Below are 15,589 nucleotides of genomic sequence, written 5' to 3'. Positions count from 1 at the left end.
AAGCCCGTGGCGCCGCTGGTCGCGCTGAAGGTGGTTGGCGGCGCGGGGGTCGCCGCGAAGCCCGTGGTCCTGGCGCGGGGGCCGTGTCCGCCGCGGGTGTCCCGGCGAGCGGCGCCCGGCCGCCCCGTTTGGGAAGCGGGTGCCAGAAGCGCCGCCCTGGTCGCGCGGGAGGCTCGGGGGTAGCGGGGAGTCCGGCCTCGCCCGGAGCAGTGACCGCGAGATCAGCTTCCTCTTCGTGTGCTTGAAGCTCGGATTTCCTGGTGGGAGAGGGCGCTTACCCGTCAGGTGGTGGGTTTTCCTGGGATTCAAGACCGACTTGTTCCCACCTGTCTCTTTTCCCGTCCAGCAGCCGTTTCCGTGTGTTGTGCTAGCCCACTTCTGCGAAAACATGGCAGACGGGGAGGGTGGAGATCTCTTTTCCCCCACAGAGGTTGGCCCCTGCTCTGTGCATGACGAGATGGCCCCAGGAAATCACTGAGGAGCAGCAGAGAGAACCATGATAGAACATTTTCGTTACTGTAAAAATGAAGCAAGGATAACTACGGCCTTCTGCCTGCTCTGGGCCGCACTCGACCTTCGCTGGCCTGCCGCAGCAGGCACCGCGCTGGCCGTTGGAGCAGCGCTCTCAGCGGGTCTCATGCTGACAGGCAAACGGGGTGCTCCTGGAGGAGTTGCGGTGATGACCGTCTGCCCCGGCATCAGAGATGCCGAAATGCTTGCAGATGTCAGAATCTGAGCTGCACATGTATAAAGATAATCCTGTGAGGATTGACTAGCCAACTACCAGTTTGTTTTGCAGTCTGCTTTTAATATGCTGCAGTGCTTTCTCTTAAAACTGAGCCTGTAGGGCAAAATGCATCCTCTGGCTGTAGTTTTAAGATGTCAACAATAGTCAAAGTGTGGGCTTTCTTTTAAGGTTCTTGGGTACTTTGTCCACTTTCACTGGATTTCTGCTGATTGGGATTGATGTCTGTGCAGGCAGCTCTGAAACATGCATTCGTTTATGCAGGGAGTTGGCCAGTTGGCTAGCTCCAGGTGTGGCCTCTGGGCCTGGCTCATATGATGGCAACGTGCGAATGAATGTCTAGACTTTGCCTTTCAGGAGCGTGTCACTGCAGATGGTGCTTTACCTCTGCTATTCAACTGGGACATAATTTGCAGGAAGAGGTGATTTCCTGTCCTCTTATTTCATGAGTAACCAGAAATGAAATCTGGCTTTATGTTTTTAGAAATCAAAATGAAATGAAAAATCTTTTATTTGCCTGAGTAGATATCCTAATTTTAAAGCACTCTTGTGTTTGTTGAGAATGGAAAGGATTTGAATGACGATGTTTCTGTAACATTCCTTCTGCCTGGGACGTTTAGTGGCTTACGCGTACAATCACTCTGTAACCCTGTAGGGATTTATTGCCTCAAGTACGGAGGAAGTAAATACTCTGGTTTATGCACGTTAAAGCTGCCATGGTATCTGACCAAACAGGGCTGTGCTCACGCCTTACTCACTGTTCAAACAAGAGATTAGACACAATCTGGAAACAGGTATCTGATGTCAGACTTACTTTTTAGTGACCCTTATAAAACGGGTCAGAGTGGGAGCTGGATGCGTATGTATACGAGGCACTTGCCACAAACGAAGGAATGCCAAACAACTCCAGTTTCTAACATTCCTTCTCTTGCTGCAGACAAGATAACTTCAATTGTCTGCTTTTTCCAGCAGGGTTTTTATTCAGCCCCTGTGAGGCTCCTCTGGGGGAAGAGGAGCGGTTTTACGTGACTAGTGTAATAGGAGCCTTTCCGAATGTGATTGCGCTTAATGTACTGAGCAAGGTGTGCGTGCAGAAAAGGTGGTGTAGGGGGTTAAGAGTCTCAGACGGCTTGCTTATGGGCACCAGAATCAGTCGTCTAAGACTAGGACCGTGTTTTGTCCGACTGTGGCTTGTCGTCGAGGGACAATGGTAAAGAATGTCAGCAATGCTGAGCAAAAAGTCAGTGGGGTAAGGAAGAGTGTGTTCGCGTGGCGCAGTGCGAGATGTCTGCCTGCGAAGTTCCCCAGCTCTCCTCCCACTTGCTTCCCCGCTAGAGATGTTAACGGATAAATGTAAGCAGCACCACAGAGGCCACTGTTGTTATCTAACAGCTCTTTGTAGTCACAGCTGTTTGTTCTGTGTCTGTTTTTTATATTTTCCTTTCTGGAGTCTGAGACTCTTATAAGGCTTTACATTTACCATTGTTATTTTTTGAAGAGTTGCCCCATGTCACTAGCCTGACGTGAAGAATCTCCGACTTCTGCTGCCTAAAGTCTGGAAGCTCTGTCTCTTTGGTTTTAAAATTTGCCTTTTGCGATGTAGAGGAGCGCTCCCTAATCTGGTAAATCTGATGAAATGGGCCAGTTCCTCGTCAGGGTTTGAATCCATGTGTTGGCTTTGTGCTTAAAAGACTGAGGTGAATGGTTGGTTTGCCCAGCAGGTGCTTCTCATGTTCAGTTCCAAATATTCTTGTTCTTGCCTAAAGACTACGAGTGTGTTTGCACTTTCGGCTTTGCCAGGCCAATAGTTATCTCCTGGGCATGAGGACCAGGGCTGTCTTTCCTTGTTGCAGGTTCTAGTAGAGCACTTTGTGATCTGCAAATCCTGATGTAACTAGGGATATTTGCCTTTTAAGTAGACTTTGTTCAGTGATCAATAAGCTTGACATGAAATAAGCTGTTTTGGTCTCATTAAAAATATCTCTGGCTTTTTTTTTTTTTCCTGTGATGTATTACAACTGGCTAACGATAGATGATTAACACTTTCACTTACACTGTAACCTGCTCTAAATGGCAGATACCTCCACAGTCTTTGAGAATGGATGCGAGTTTCAGGCAGGCCTGGAAGTTTCCATCCTCTTTAAAAATATCGGTAATAAAGCTTTAAGCTTTCTTCCAGTGCGCGTCTTGGCGAACGGCAGTGCTCCGAGATCCACTGCAGACACCCAAGCTTGTGGCTGACCGCACTTCACAGTGGCACTACAGGACAGACTTGTTTGGGGGATTACCATGTTATTTGAACAACCATGTTAAATTTCAAGTGCTTCTTGTTCGAGCTCTTGTGCCTTGATCTCAAGCCCTAAAACTGTTTTATTACCTGTGGGAACAGAAAGGAGTAGAAGAATATCCTTTCTTACACAAACCTGTTCCATCAAAATCTTACGGTAAGTCCATCAACTGGTGCACTGCTACAGAAAACTTCGTATTTGGCTTAAATGTTGCATTTGAAAGCAGATCAAAGCTTTAATTTGTGTTTTAAGTTTGGTCCAAATGTGAGCTTATTCTGCAAAATGACATCACACATCCCGATTGTAGAAGCAATGTTAAGAAAGGCGACAAATGTGGCTCTGCTCATTGGCATTTTTACAGATCAGTCTAATAATTGACTTCTTGTGAACAAATGACATTGAGTTTGTGGTTAGACAGACTTATTAAATCAAGCAGAATAGCTGGAGAAGTAAAAGAGCTTTCAGGTACTTGAGCCTTAGCTCTGAAATAAAGCAGGAACCAAGTTGAGAGCAGTTGCTGCAGGTTTAACTAGGTGTCCTAGCAAGTTAGAGCTTCTGAAAGGAAAGGCATGCGGGGCCTTGGGAGGAGGGAGGAGAGCGTGGCTACTCCCTTATAGTGACTTATATACTCCCTGTCCCAGCCAGGTAGGGTGCTGTCTGGGGAACGTGGAAAACGTGGTTTCGTTCAGTCATCAAACCTCCCTGTGCCCATGCTTTGCAGCATATAAAATCAGTGTGCGCTTGTTTTCGGGAGGGTCAGCTGTCTGTGGCTTTGCAGCTTGCAAAAAATAATCTGAAGGTGTGAAGCTGGTGGGTAACTTCTCATTTATCTGCAAAGCTCCCCTGTGTTTCTCACGCTTACTTATCCTTTATGCTGTCTAGTCCAGGCTCGCAGAAGTTGATGCCTCTATATTGCCCTCTGTTTAACAGCTGCTATTTTCCTTTCTGCACTTTCTAGGGTATATAAATCTCTGTTCAACCACACTTCGGTTTCATTGCAAATTCCCCACTCTTTGTACATTTTTATTTTAGACCCATTTGCATAATAGCATGTAAGTTAAGTCGAGCTGCCTTTGCTTGGCAGCACTGGCTAATTTAGTAACTTTTTAAAAGCTATGAGCTAAGATTAGAGGCCATCTCCCTTTAAAATCAAACTGTTCTGCAGCTGTTCTATAAAACAGTGAAATTGTTCTTCCTGCTATAGCTGTTACACCAGGGCAGTGCTGTTCCCTGCCCTGCGCAGGCCACTGGCATCCCACCCTCTAGATCAGCAGCGTTGTGCTGGCGAGTCTTATGGTAACTTAGGGACTTTCTTTTTGTACGGAAATGGTGATGGAAAGAAAAATGTGTTTTGCATGGTGCTTTGCATTCTAGTGCATCTCCTTATTTATGAGCACTTTCTCCCCTTCCTAATAGTTCAAGCTCTTTGAACAGTTACGCAGTCTTTGCTTTCTCTTCCCATGCCTTTACCTTTAAGAGAGCTTTCCTTGGAAAGTTGTCTTCTGTTGGACTTCAGTCAGTCTGTGACCTTGTCTGGCCTGGATTGCAGGGTGTCGTGCTAGCACCCGGGAGCTATCGTGCTACCACGCAGCAGCTCTCCTGTGCTAACTAACTTGCGAGTTTGTGTTGAAAGCACCTGCCATCTTCAGCGTCTGCTGAACTGGTTAAGCTGAAGCCTCCAGTGGAGGTAAGAGTAAGTAGTGGAATAAAACGTGTCTTGAGCTCTTGAAGTCCTTATTCCCAGGACGGCAGTTCTGCTGATATCCTCTGCTTTTTACAGCCCTGTCTGGCCGGGGAGTTGCACTCCCTCGACCAGCATCAGCAGCCTGCGCTTGTTTGAGAGTCCTCACCCCAGGGTGATTCATCAGCTAATGCAACCTGTTGCGGAGGGAGCGCCTGATATCAAGGAGATGTGTGAAGTTACTCATTAACTGCTCCGTGTGTGTCCTGTTCAGCGGGAGGCTGCGCTGGAAAGCCAGGGGGTCGCTCCAGTGCCTTTCAGAGGAGCCAGCTGACTTTCCTGGAGCGCACAGGCTCAGGCAGCCTCTGCAAACCTGAATTCCTTGCTCGCTCTGCCCCCATCTCAGCCTCGCAATTGCTTCTCACCCCATTAACCACAGAGCTAAAATGACTGAGCACAGGACATTAGTTGCTGGGGGAGGGAGGGATAAAAAGTCACTTTTTTTTTGTATATATATACCCACAGGCAGGCTATCAGGTTGTCAGGCTGCTCTTCTGACAGGACTTCTGAGTTCAAACAGTGCCTTGTTTCTCTAATAACTGGAAATAGGAAGACTCCAGAGGCCAAAATTTGGCTATTAAAGGGGGACCTTTTTATGGAAAGTAATGTGTGTAAAAGATGTAGTTAACCACATTGCAGGTGAGAAAAGAAAGGCACTTTTGGTAGAAGTTGCAGAGAGCTGGGGGTTTTTATAAGCAAACTATTTGATGGAGACACGTAGGAGGTGCTGTGAGTATAGGAGAGCACAGCTGGTGTGTCAGCAAGCCAGCTAGGCTAAAACCTCCAAGAGTGATTGAAGTGACACCTCTACCTCAGTTTTCATAGGTGTGTTGCCAATGACTGCTCTACAAGGTATCCTAGCTTGCTAGTCCAAATGCCATCGGTGGCAGCTGACACCTGTCAGCAAAGGCCACTTGTGCTTGGAGACGCGTTTTGTGAGGCTCTGCTGTACTTAGTGGAGCCTCACTTGTTCTGTGGCGCAGGTGAGGTTTGGGAGGTAGATCCTATTCCAGACATCCCGGCAATCAGCTGGTAAAAGCCACTGCGTTATGTGGTCAGAGTGAGTTGTAAAGCCCTGAAGAAGTGACATACTGATTGGGCAAGGACCTGGAGTGCCTGCTTGAATGGATGCATGCCCCGGGGGATAGCTTCTCGGTGGTTAGGCCCTGTTTGTACAGGAGAATAATTGGGACTCTTCCCCTGCTGGGAGAGCTGAAAGATGTGAATTGTTCAGGGGCTAGTGTCCTTAATTCATCTTTCCACTGAGTCAACCAGGCTGCCTCCAGAGATTCTGGGTCCTCTTGAATTTAGTGCACGCGCAAATGAACTGGTGTCTTTCCCCACCTAGTCTAGAGGTTTTGCCAGTTAAGGTCATCTGCCTGCGACAGGGATGTGTTTTATCCCAGTTCTTCTATTCCCAGGGAAAATCAGATGTGCTTTTGTGTTCCTTGTCCTCCCACAGTGGAGGAAAGACAGGCAGAGCAGATAATGTGTAAGCTAATGATAACTCACATCTGATACTAACCTGTCTTTGATCTCTCTTCTTTCAGGATCCCTCGGTGACACAGCTGACAAATGCTAACCAAGGTGGCTTGGATGAATTCAATCCCTTTTCGGAGAGCTCCCAGCTGGTACGTGTGGTGCACGTTTGCAGTAATCATCTCCGTGGTGGTTTTAGCAGTCTAGAAGGTCCCTTGGTACGTGCAGCTTGAAAGAAAAAAAAAAATGAATGAGGCACTCGCAGCTGATTCCCTGCGGACAGTAGCTCACGGCGTGCCTGGCAAACTGTGAGCAAGACACTCCTGCGCTGGAGTGCTAATAAACTCCCAGCTGGAGTTCTCCAGTCATATGGAACAGTTTCTCTCAAACTCGCACTGATTGTACTGGCTCGCAGTAAAGCCATATGAGGTGTGAAGGAGAAGATGCCTTGTGGCAGGAACCATCAGCATGTGTTTGGTCTCTGGGTTGGGAGCTGAACTGCTGCTCTGATATTGTTGATGGATTGCTCCAAGAACTCCGTTCTTGTTTCCTGGCTGGTGTAATGCATGAGATGGGAAAAGGAGAGCAGGGAACAAGGATACAACAATATCGGCAGTTTAAACAACTGATCAAAACCCCTTGTTGTTACTCTTTTGCTAATACCCATAATCCTCAGGTGCCATTCCCCCAGGGCGTTAAGGAACTAACACATTTCTGAAAACTTAGAACTGCCTCCTGCTAGTTGGTCCCTGTGCTTCCAGCTTTAGCAGTGCTAAAATCAGAACTGTTCTTTGCCGATCGAAACAATATGTAATGCTTTTCCCTTGTTGTTCTTGGTTTGTTTGTATCCAGACAAATGCAGCACGGACGACGCCTGCAACACAGCCCTCTGGCCCCTCGCAACCTGCTGTTCTGCAGACGTCTGTGGAGCCCACTCCGCAGGTATGGCAAAGCCCTTTGCTGCTGCCTTCCCAAAGAGCTGGGCTGGACGTCACGGATGAGCTCTCATGTGCCTTTCATAAAGGCGTGCAGGAATAAAAGGGAGCATGGGATTCTCTGGGATTGGATGCGGGAAGCAGCAGGTGATCTCCTTGGCTTTCATTTTCATCTACCTTATGAAGTAGATCTCTGTGGGGAATTTATAAATGTAGTCCAATTTGTGCCTTTTCCCTGTTCCTCTGGTGGCAGAACTAACTTAACCTTGTATCCTGCTTGTGCTGGCTTCCCTCTACTAACACTGCCTAAAATGTAACCTGTTAATGCTTTTAGCATAGTTCCAGTGGCTGGTCAGACACGCTCGGTTCCAGGAGTGTAAATGCAGTCTAGTTATATGTTGCAGCTGCTGCTTAGACAGGCCAGCAAGTACCTGAGTCCCAGGATCGCCTCATCCAAAGACTACTCAGAGAAGCAGAGGCTGCTAGGAGAAAGCTTCAGTTCTCAGAATAGCAAGCAGGTAAAAGAGATCCAAGGGAAAGATATGTGGTGTAAAGAGGAGTAGCTGCCTTGTCTTTCCTTTGAACTTCCTCTCCTCGCTGGGGAAGGGATTGCCTTGATAAACTCAGGAGGCCTGTTTGCTGCTCTGTGTTGTAAGGAGTCACTTGCCCTGTTTCCTCGATGCCACAGCCAACACGTGTCTGTTCTAGACTCTGGTTTCTGTCACCCACTACTGTTCAGTGTGTGAACAAACAGGGCAATTCTGGTGTGCCCTCTGTGGTCTTACATGCCTTGCAGCTCAAACAGGTGACTCTTTAAGAGGTGGAGGTTTCAAATAAGAAATGAGGCTTTTCACACCTGGCCCTCTGAAGAGAGGAAACTCCTGACTCTGTATTTCCCCACTCCACATAGTAATCTTAAAATACTTGAGAGCTAAATCAGCAGCTCCAAATTCCTCCATCTAGTGTGGATCCCCAGCAGTACCAGCTGTTCTCATTGCTAGGTGAAACAGGGTCCCCTTCCTTGCCTCATTTGACCTCTCTGCTGGGGGAGAATAATGCTACTAGACATTTGTCAGCTGGCACTGAGAGATTTAAGGATCTCCTTGAAAGCCACACAGTCTGTGGGGGATGGAAAAAGGTAAAGGTGGATCCAAAACCTGCAGGACGAATGCTTTGTCAGAAACAAGGAAAGCTGAAGTCTGGACCAGTAAAAGGGGACATAAAGAGATCCAGGATGTTAAGGCTAATCTAGAGGCACCTGCAAGACTTTGACAGGAGCCTGCAGGTGTGATATTGTCTTCCAGGAATTGATAAGAGGATGAGGAGGTAAGTGCCTTGAAGTGGAAGGTGTGGGTGAGGTGTTGGAAGTCACTTACAACAGTGAGGCTAACTAGGAGGTAGAAGAATCATGCCTCTGCTGAAAGGGAAGGGCATGGAAGATGAGCAGCAGACTAGATAATATCCTGAGGACTCTTTGAGTGCTATCTTCCTGTGGGACAAGAAAGGAATGCCTGGAATTCTGCACTGAGCTTAATTAAGTCTTCCAGCAGGTAAGGCAGAAAGTCTCAAGACAGATCAGCCACAAGCATTGATCTTTCTAACTGTCCTCAGTCTTTGCTGTAGAATTGTCTCTGCCCACATTCCTGTTTGGCATCTAGTATGTTTACTGGCGGGTATTGCCACTGGCTTCCTTAGGGAAAGACTTACCTTTTTCTCCCCCTGCTTTAGGCCGTGGCTGCAGCAGCACAGGCTGGGCTCCTTCAGCAGCAGGCGGAATTAGAGAGGAAGGCAGCTGAGCTGGAGAAGAAGGAAAGGGAATTGCAAAGTAATGCAGCTGGCATTAACCGTAAGTAGTGTTTCATGCCCTGTCTGCAATGAGCATGATGCCCAGGGAAGCCTGGGTCACTTGATTTGTCAGCGCAATGGCCGGTAGGAGTGGATTTGAAGGCTCAGCCTGTCCATATGTATGCTGGGGTTTTGTTGCTGCATGCATCAGCTTTTTACAAGCCACGTGTCTGTCTTCTAGTCCATCATGCCTGTGACAACCACCTTGGGACTGTACCTGTGACCCATAACTTATAATGTGGCTACTTGTTGATGGGGTGGGCAGGAAACAAGTTCAGAGCTGAGGTGCTGGAGACCAGCTCTGCTGGGTCTTTGCAGCCTTGAGCGTGCTCTCGGCATCTGTGCGTTTTGCCAGGTTAGGGAGTTCAATTACCGATTTTGTATCCGTGCCTGATCTGTTGTGTGATGTTGCCCTATTAAGGTTTTTCACTGGTATATGGGGTACTCTTGTGCACTTGCCTGTAGAGGGCCCTTTATCCTACCAGTACCTGATGCTCTTTGCCAGACTTGAAATCTTTTATTTTTTATCGTGGAAAGTTGTAAGTGGCTAAAGGTTCTCTGTTCTGGATGCCTGCCTTAGGCTGAGCTTGCTTTCAGAACGTCCGAGCAAAACCAGGTATCTTCTGGGACATGGATGGGAATCCCTGTACTGGCCCTCTAGCAAAATTAAATTAATCATGGTTTGGCCTCAGAGTATGAGGGCAATAGAGCTTTTACCAACCAGTCTCAAGGCTCTCTTCACCAGGGCAAAATGGTGTATTTTTCCTCTGTCCTTGGTTTCAAGTGGTTGAATCACTGAAGCTGAAATTTTCTTTAAATCCCCACCTGAGGCAAAGTGGGGGAGGAGAGAAAAGGCACCTTCTTACAGATCTGGCAATTAAAGACTTCATTGAATTCTGACATTTCTGAACCTGAGCACCTGCCTTTGCTGTATTCGTTAGAGCTTCTTGTAACTTAGCCTCTGCATGAGTTGTTCTGTTCCCCTGCTCAGAGCACAGTGAGGCAATTGATCACCACGTGCAGCTTGCCCCCAGTTTTTTTCCTCACTTGAGAGAAGAGGATAAAGAGACCCTGCTAAAGCTGCTCTTTAGACGTGTATTGCTGCAGAGCTTGAAATGTGCTCCGGACTTGATGTTTGTGATGGTCATTTGGCCATTGCAGGGAAATTCTGCCTCTTGCAGAGGAAAGTCCTCAAAAACTAGGCTGACCTGTCTTGCTGATTCTAGCAGAGGTAAAACAACCCTTCGGTGCCACCAGCTCAAACCTAATTACTTGCCAAGACCCAGCCTCTTCCAAGGTTTCAGTGTCAGTATACGTGAACTGCTACTTGTAAATTTTGGCATGCTAACGGATCTTCCAATGTGAGAAGAGCGAGTGAAGAATTGCTCCTTTCTTCTTTTTGCAGCGAGACAAAACAATTGGCCACCTCTTCCCAGAAAGTGTCCCATCAAGCCGTGTTTTTATCAGGATTTCTCTGCAGACATCCCAGCTGACTACCAGCGAATATGCAAGATGCTGTATTACTTGTGGATGCGTAAGTAGCAATTTATGACTGTAACAGAAGTTCTTTCTAGGAGGTTTCTGTATCACATACTGAATTTTGCCCTGAGGTAAATTCTGTAGGTGTTGTCTGCAGGGGTAAAATAACGCTTCTCTTCCTTTTTATTTTTTTGTATTTTTTTTTTTTTATGAAGACAAATGTAAAGGACTCTAGTTTAAGTTTTTACTCTGGGAATAGCTCATTCGTGACAGAATTTTGGTTGTCTTTTAAGAGAGACTTTACAATCTGAGACTCTGAAAGACAGCACATGGCAGAACTCAGAGGTGCAAAATAGTCTCAACCCTGTCTGTCAATTTTGATGTTCTGCAAAGATTTAAGACTTGGTTGTAAGTAGCAGGATCAGATGAGGTTTTTATGTTAAGCTCCGTTTTTCTTTCAAGTGAGGGAAGAAAATTAGATGGCCCAAAGGCTCCCTAGTATCTGTAGAGCTCCATGTGTTCAGTGAGAAATTAGGGATGCTTGGGAGATTTCTGTGGGTTTTCCAAGAATTTACTAATGTTTCTTCTTTCTTCCATCCTGAACAGTGCACTCGGTTACCCTGCTCCTAAACCTGCTTGCTTGCTTGGCATGGTTCACAGTCCAGGCAGAGAGAGGAGTAGACTTTGGTCTCTCAATCCTGTGGTTTGTTTTATTCACCCCTTGTGCCTTTCTCTGTTGGTACCGACCAATTTACAAGGCTTTCAGGCAAGTACTGTTTTTTCTGTAATGGGGATATAGCTTTTAGTGGGAGGAACTTTTGTTTTATCTGTTCCTACTGTATATTGCCTGAAGGATTTTTCCAGCTCTTTGCACTGTTAAATAGATCAAAACCATTTGTTCCTAAACATTAAAAGTATCCAATGGAACTTGGCTGTGGTGGTCCTTTTTCATCTTAATATAATGGCCTCGCCAGTCATAGGGACCTACTTTTTATTCATTTTAAGAAAACTGTTTGGTACATTAATGTGCTGAGCACGCTATATGCATTAAGGAAGTTGTCTTCACCCCCTATCTTGCACTGGGAAAGTGGTGGTTGCGATATGCAGTGGACATGTTGTAAGTTGTTTTGCTGCATGGTTTCCCCCAGAAATCGCCTCCCTTCAGCAGCTTTCCCCTGGCAGAAGTTGTTGACTGAAATTGTTTCCCCTTAGAGAAGGGAAAATCTGTACAGGGTCATGTCCCTGGGTTTCACTCCTGCTGCCTTCTCTCCTGCAGGTCTGACAGCTCCTTCAGCTTCTTTGTCTTCTTTTTCATCTTCTTCTGCCAAATAGCAATCTACGTCATCCAGGCTGTTGGCATTCCCGGCTGGGGAGACAGGTAAGCTTGGCTTAACAAACTAGTATGTCACAGCCGCGCACTGATGGCTTTCTCTCAACAGGGCTATGATTGTCAGAAGCTTTGGGGTCCTTCGCTCCTCTGTTTCTGAAAGCTGTCTGTTCTTTCTTCCATGTTTTCTCTCTCACCTGGTACGTAGCTTTGGCAGATTTCAGCTGAGGTGCCTCTCTTCTCCGCTCTTCCTGTCCTAGTGCAAGCAAAGGCATGTACCTTCTCTACTACCATTGCCTTGCCAGTACAGAAGGGAGTATGTGGGCTCTCCCACTCCTCCTCTGTTGTCTTTCCCCTCCCTTAATATTTTCTCAGCAATTCTTTTTTTCTAAGTGTTTCTTATCCCTTTTTTTGATGCTGAGTCTTCAGTGTTGACTGTGTCTGCCTTGTCTTAAAATGGAGCCTCCTCTGATGGAGGCTGTACGTGTAGCATGGAGGTGAGGAATCTGTGACCCAGAGACTGGATACAGCTTAACTCCATGCTGCTGCCCGCAGCCTGATCGTGTCCCCATGCTCCTCCTGAATTTCTTTAATGTGTTGCCAGTGGCTTGTTCCTTGAAAAGTCCCCTTAGCAAGGGCTCTGCAAAGAGGGGTTTCCCCTCGCCCTTGCTTGTATAGAAGGGTAAGTGCAGGCTTCTGGCGGTGGGTCCAACAGGCCTCCTGTCAGCAGTTCCCCAATGCAATGGAAGTGCTAGGTTTCTTTTCACCTTGCTGCGTTGGCTGCGGATCAAATTCCCAAGTTACTAGAGTGCTTGTGAAGAGCAGTGAAAATGTTAACAGCTAGTGGCTTGTTTCTGAGGGGAACCTTCAGGTGATGAGTGCAATGAAACTGCTGTCTGTTTTTGCCCACTGCCTGCAGAAGGGCTCATGGACAAAGCTGTCCTCATGCTTGCGCTCTCCCTCCCCTGCTGGCTGGTGCTGCCCTAGTCAGGGGGGCCTGGGAGGGGGCGCTCCATTTTTAGTCTGGCTTTGGAGAGCATGCGTTGAGCTTTCTCCTACATCTTCTCAAGCCAGACAGTGTGTTTATTTTTGGCTGTAGTGCACAGTGTGCATTTCCACTTCCTTTTAATGAGCAAGAAGTTGCGCAGCAAACGAAGTGAGCCAAACTGTCCTATTTGATCCCTTCTCTCCTGGCAGAACATGGCTTGCTCAATTTAGCAGTTGGAGAGCTTCTGTTCTCCAGAACTGCAAGAGGGTGTTTTAAGTGAGGCGTCTTGGCATTCTCGCCCACAGCCAAGCGCCGATAACTCCCAGAATCCTCCTTTCCTCTGCACTTCAACAACTGCCAGTTCCTAAGGAGCTTTTTCTGTAGCTCTTAACTTTATTCCTTCCTTCCTCTTCCTCCCCCTTCCAACACTTGCATCTTTGGCCATGCAAAACTGTCATGATCACACATAGATTTAGGCTTCAGATCTACCAGCTTCTCTTCAAATTCTCAAATGTACCAGCCTGTCTTTACAATACTTAGCTAGATTTTGGGAAGGTGTTTTGTGTGTTTAGGTGACTTAATTTATGATGGCACCAGTCCTACTGATTGTTGCCTAAGGGGGATGATCTGGGGGCTAGAGCTGTGGTGCAGGTGGGGTGAGCACGATGCTTTGGTGTAGGGATGGATTGCTTCTGAAAATGACAGTGGAAATCCTGTCCCCGAAAGAAGTGCCTGACTGAGCTCTGGGTCCCTGTTTCCACAGCCGTTATGTTTGATTTTGCACTTCCCTGTAACCTTGACCCAAAGGTTCTTGCACAACTGTCAGTGATGCTTCTCCCCTACTTCATCTTCACTGTGCAGATGCTCTCTGTGTGCCTTGTACTTGCTTTAAAGTGTACTCTTCACTAAGATATGGGGGTGGGCAGAGAGCCCTTTGGCTCTTCCGAAAGCTACTCCAGTATTTGGCATGTTTGAACAGGCTTCCTAATGCATGAATGTGAAGACAGGGAGGCTTCTTTCCCATGGCCTGACTGTCCCTTTAGCATGTCCCTTTGTGGTCACATTGAATGATCCCAGCGAGTCTAATGCTTGTCCTGAGTCCTGTCTCTCCGTGTGTGCCGTCCTCTGAGCCATGCCATGCTCACGTTGCTCTCCCTCTGTTACAGCGGATGGATTGCAGCTCTGTCCGAGCTGCACGGAAACCTGGCTGTGACTGTTATCATGATGGTGGTGGCAGGATTCTTCACCCTGTGCGCAGTTCTCTCGCTCTTCCTCCTGAAGCAGGTGAGTCACTCAGAGGCAAGAGAAGAGCAAGGTCTCAGCTGAGTCACAAATCCTCAGGTCAGGCTGATCCCAGGGTGGGGTTGTCACAACTTCTCATCTGCTGTTCTGGCCAGGGATTAGCTTGCTTTTGAAAGTGGAATCAGCGTGGTGGGCTACCTGCATTACTGTCAGGTCAAAAGCTTTTAATGAAAATATTTTCACTGGTGCTTCTTGCATCAATGCCAAGTCTTTTGCACACTAAGGGAAGTCACAGGTGAGAAAGTAGCCTTTGGGGAGAGAACAAGAGGAACGTACGGCTACTCTGCAGTAAGGCATGCCGTTAACCACGCATATAAAGGGCCTCAAATGCACATTAGAATAAAGGAGGGGATAGGAAGGGGGGGGGCTGTGTTGGCTGCTGTCACTTAAATGAACAGTCAGGAGAAGATGGCCAGCAAGGTCCCGGATGTCACTCTCGCCAAACACAGATTCAATGTGAAGTTTCTTGCACCTCCCTTCGGTGCTTGTGGGTCTGTCCGGACTTGCTGAGTGCACTGGTTGAGCAGAGAAGGCAATTTTTTTGCTCTGGCATTCAAGGCTTTAAAATCACTGCTGCTGCAACCTTGTGGGGCTGTTCAAAGTATGATGGGATATGAACCAGGGCCTTCCCTCTGGTCCCCAAATACAAGCCCCCCTTCTTCTTTCTGGCCAACCACATGAGGGTTGCATTTCTGCATTTAATGGCAGAAATCTAGATAGCATTGAGGGAGGCAAGGACAGACTGAACTGGGCCTGCTTCTATTGCTTCTTCCTCTTTCTCTTCTAAACTGTCTTGAAGAAAATACCTGGTCCCTGCAGTTCCAGGTACCTTCAGGTTCTGCCCCTGCAAAATGCAGGGTTTAAGTGTCCGTGTGTCACAGTGGGGGATAGGAGTTTTTGATCTGGCAGCTCCTTTTGAGCATTTTCGCAGTGAACGAGGGTCTCCTAAAATGTGCAGTGTCATGTGCTGGGTGAGGTGGAGCCAACAGCTGATCCAGCACGTCCTTCCTAGCTGCCAAAGAGGCCGGCTAGCGATGGGGCCAAGGCGAGAGCACGCTGCCAAGCGAGGTATGTGCAGCAGCAAGGTCGCTGGGCTTCCCTAGGCACCTGGGGGCTGATTCTCTCCTTTTCTGTTTGCCAGGTGCATTCGCTCTATCGGCGCACAGGAGCCAGTTTCCAAAGGGCCCAGGAAGAGTTTTCCCAAGGCATCCTCACCAACAGGGGCTTCCAGAACGCAGCGGCTGGGGCGGCCTCCTCGGCTGCACAGAGTGCTTTCCGGGGAAACTAGCCCTTCGCGTGGGGGTCTCCACCTTGCTTCCTCTTGCATCGTGACCCCGACCTTCCTTTTCTAAAGATGCACTTTCTGTGGGTACCACGTTAGCTCTGTGATGCCGACTCCAGATGAGAAGAGGTCCTTTTTTTTTTTGTCTTTTTTTTTTTTTTTTTTTTTTTTTTTTTTT

General features: G+C 47.6%; 1 protein-coding gene across 1 annotated transcript; it reads left to right on the top strand.

Annotated features, from left to right (window-relative positions):
* Window positions 1-689: 689 nt before the first annotated feature.
* On the top strand, window positions 690-15,583 carry SCAMP2 (secretory carrier membrane protein 2). Its single transcript, XM_026068194.1, has 9 exons — window positions 690-761; window positions 6,325-6,405; window positions 7,106-7,195; window positions 8,917-9,034; window positions 10,439-10,567; window positions 11,119-11,278; window positions 11,789-11,890; window positions 13,994-14,111; window positions 15,271-15,583. Exons 1-9 carry the CDS (start codon window positions 705-707, stop codon window positions 15,415-15,417), a joined length of 1,002 nt encoding a protein of 333 aa, XP_025923979.1. The 5' UTR covers window positions 690-704; the 3' UTR covers window positions 15,418-15,583.
* The last annotated feature ends 6 nt before the right edge of the window (window positions 15,584-15,589 follow it).

This window comes from Apteryx rowi, unplaced genomic scaffold (genome assembly GCF_003343035.1).
Source record: "Apteryx rowi isolate R43461 unplaced genomic scaffold, aptRow1 scaffold_27, whole genome shotgun sequence".
Taxonomy (NCBI): Eukaryota; Metazoa; Chordata; class Aves; order Apterygiformes; family Apterygidae; genus Apteryx; species Apteryx rowi.
Note: the sequence above shows the minus strand (reverse complement) of the source record. Positions and strands in the feature narration are given on the sequence as shown.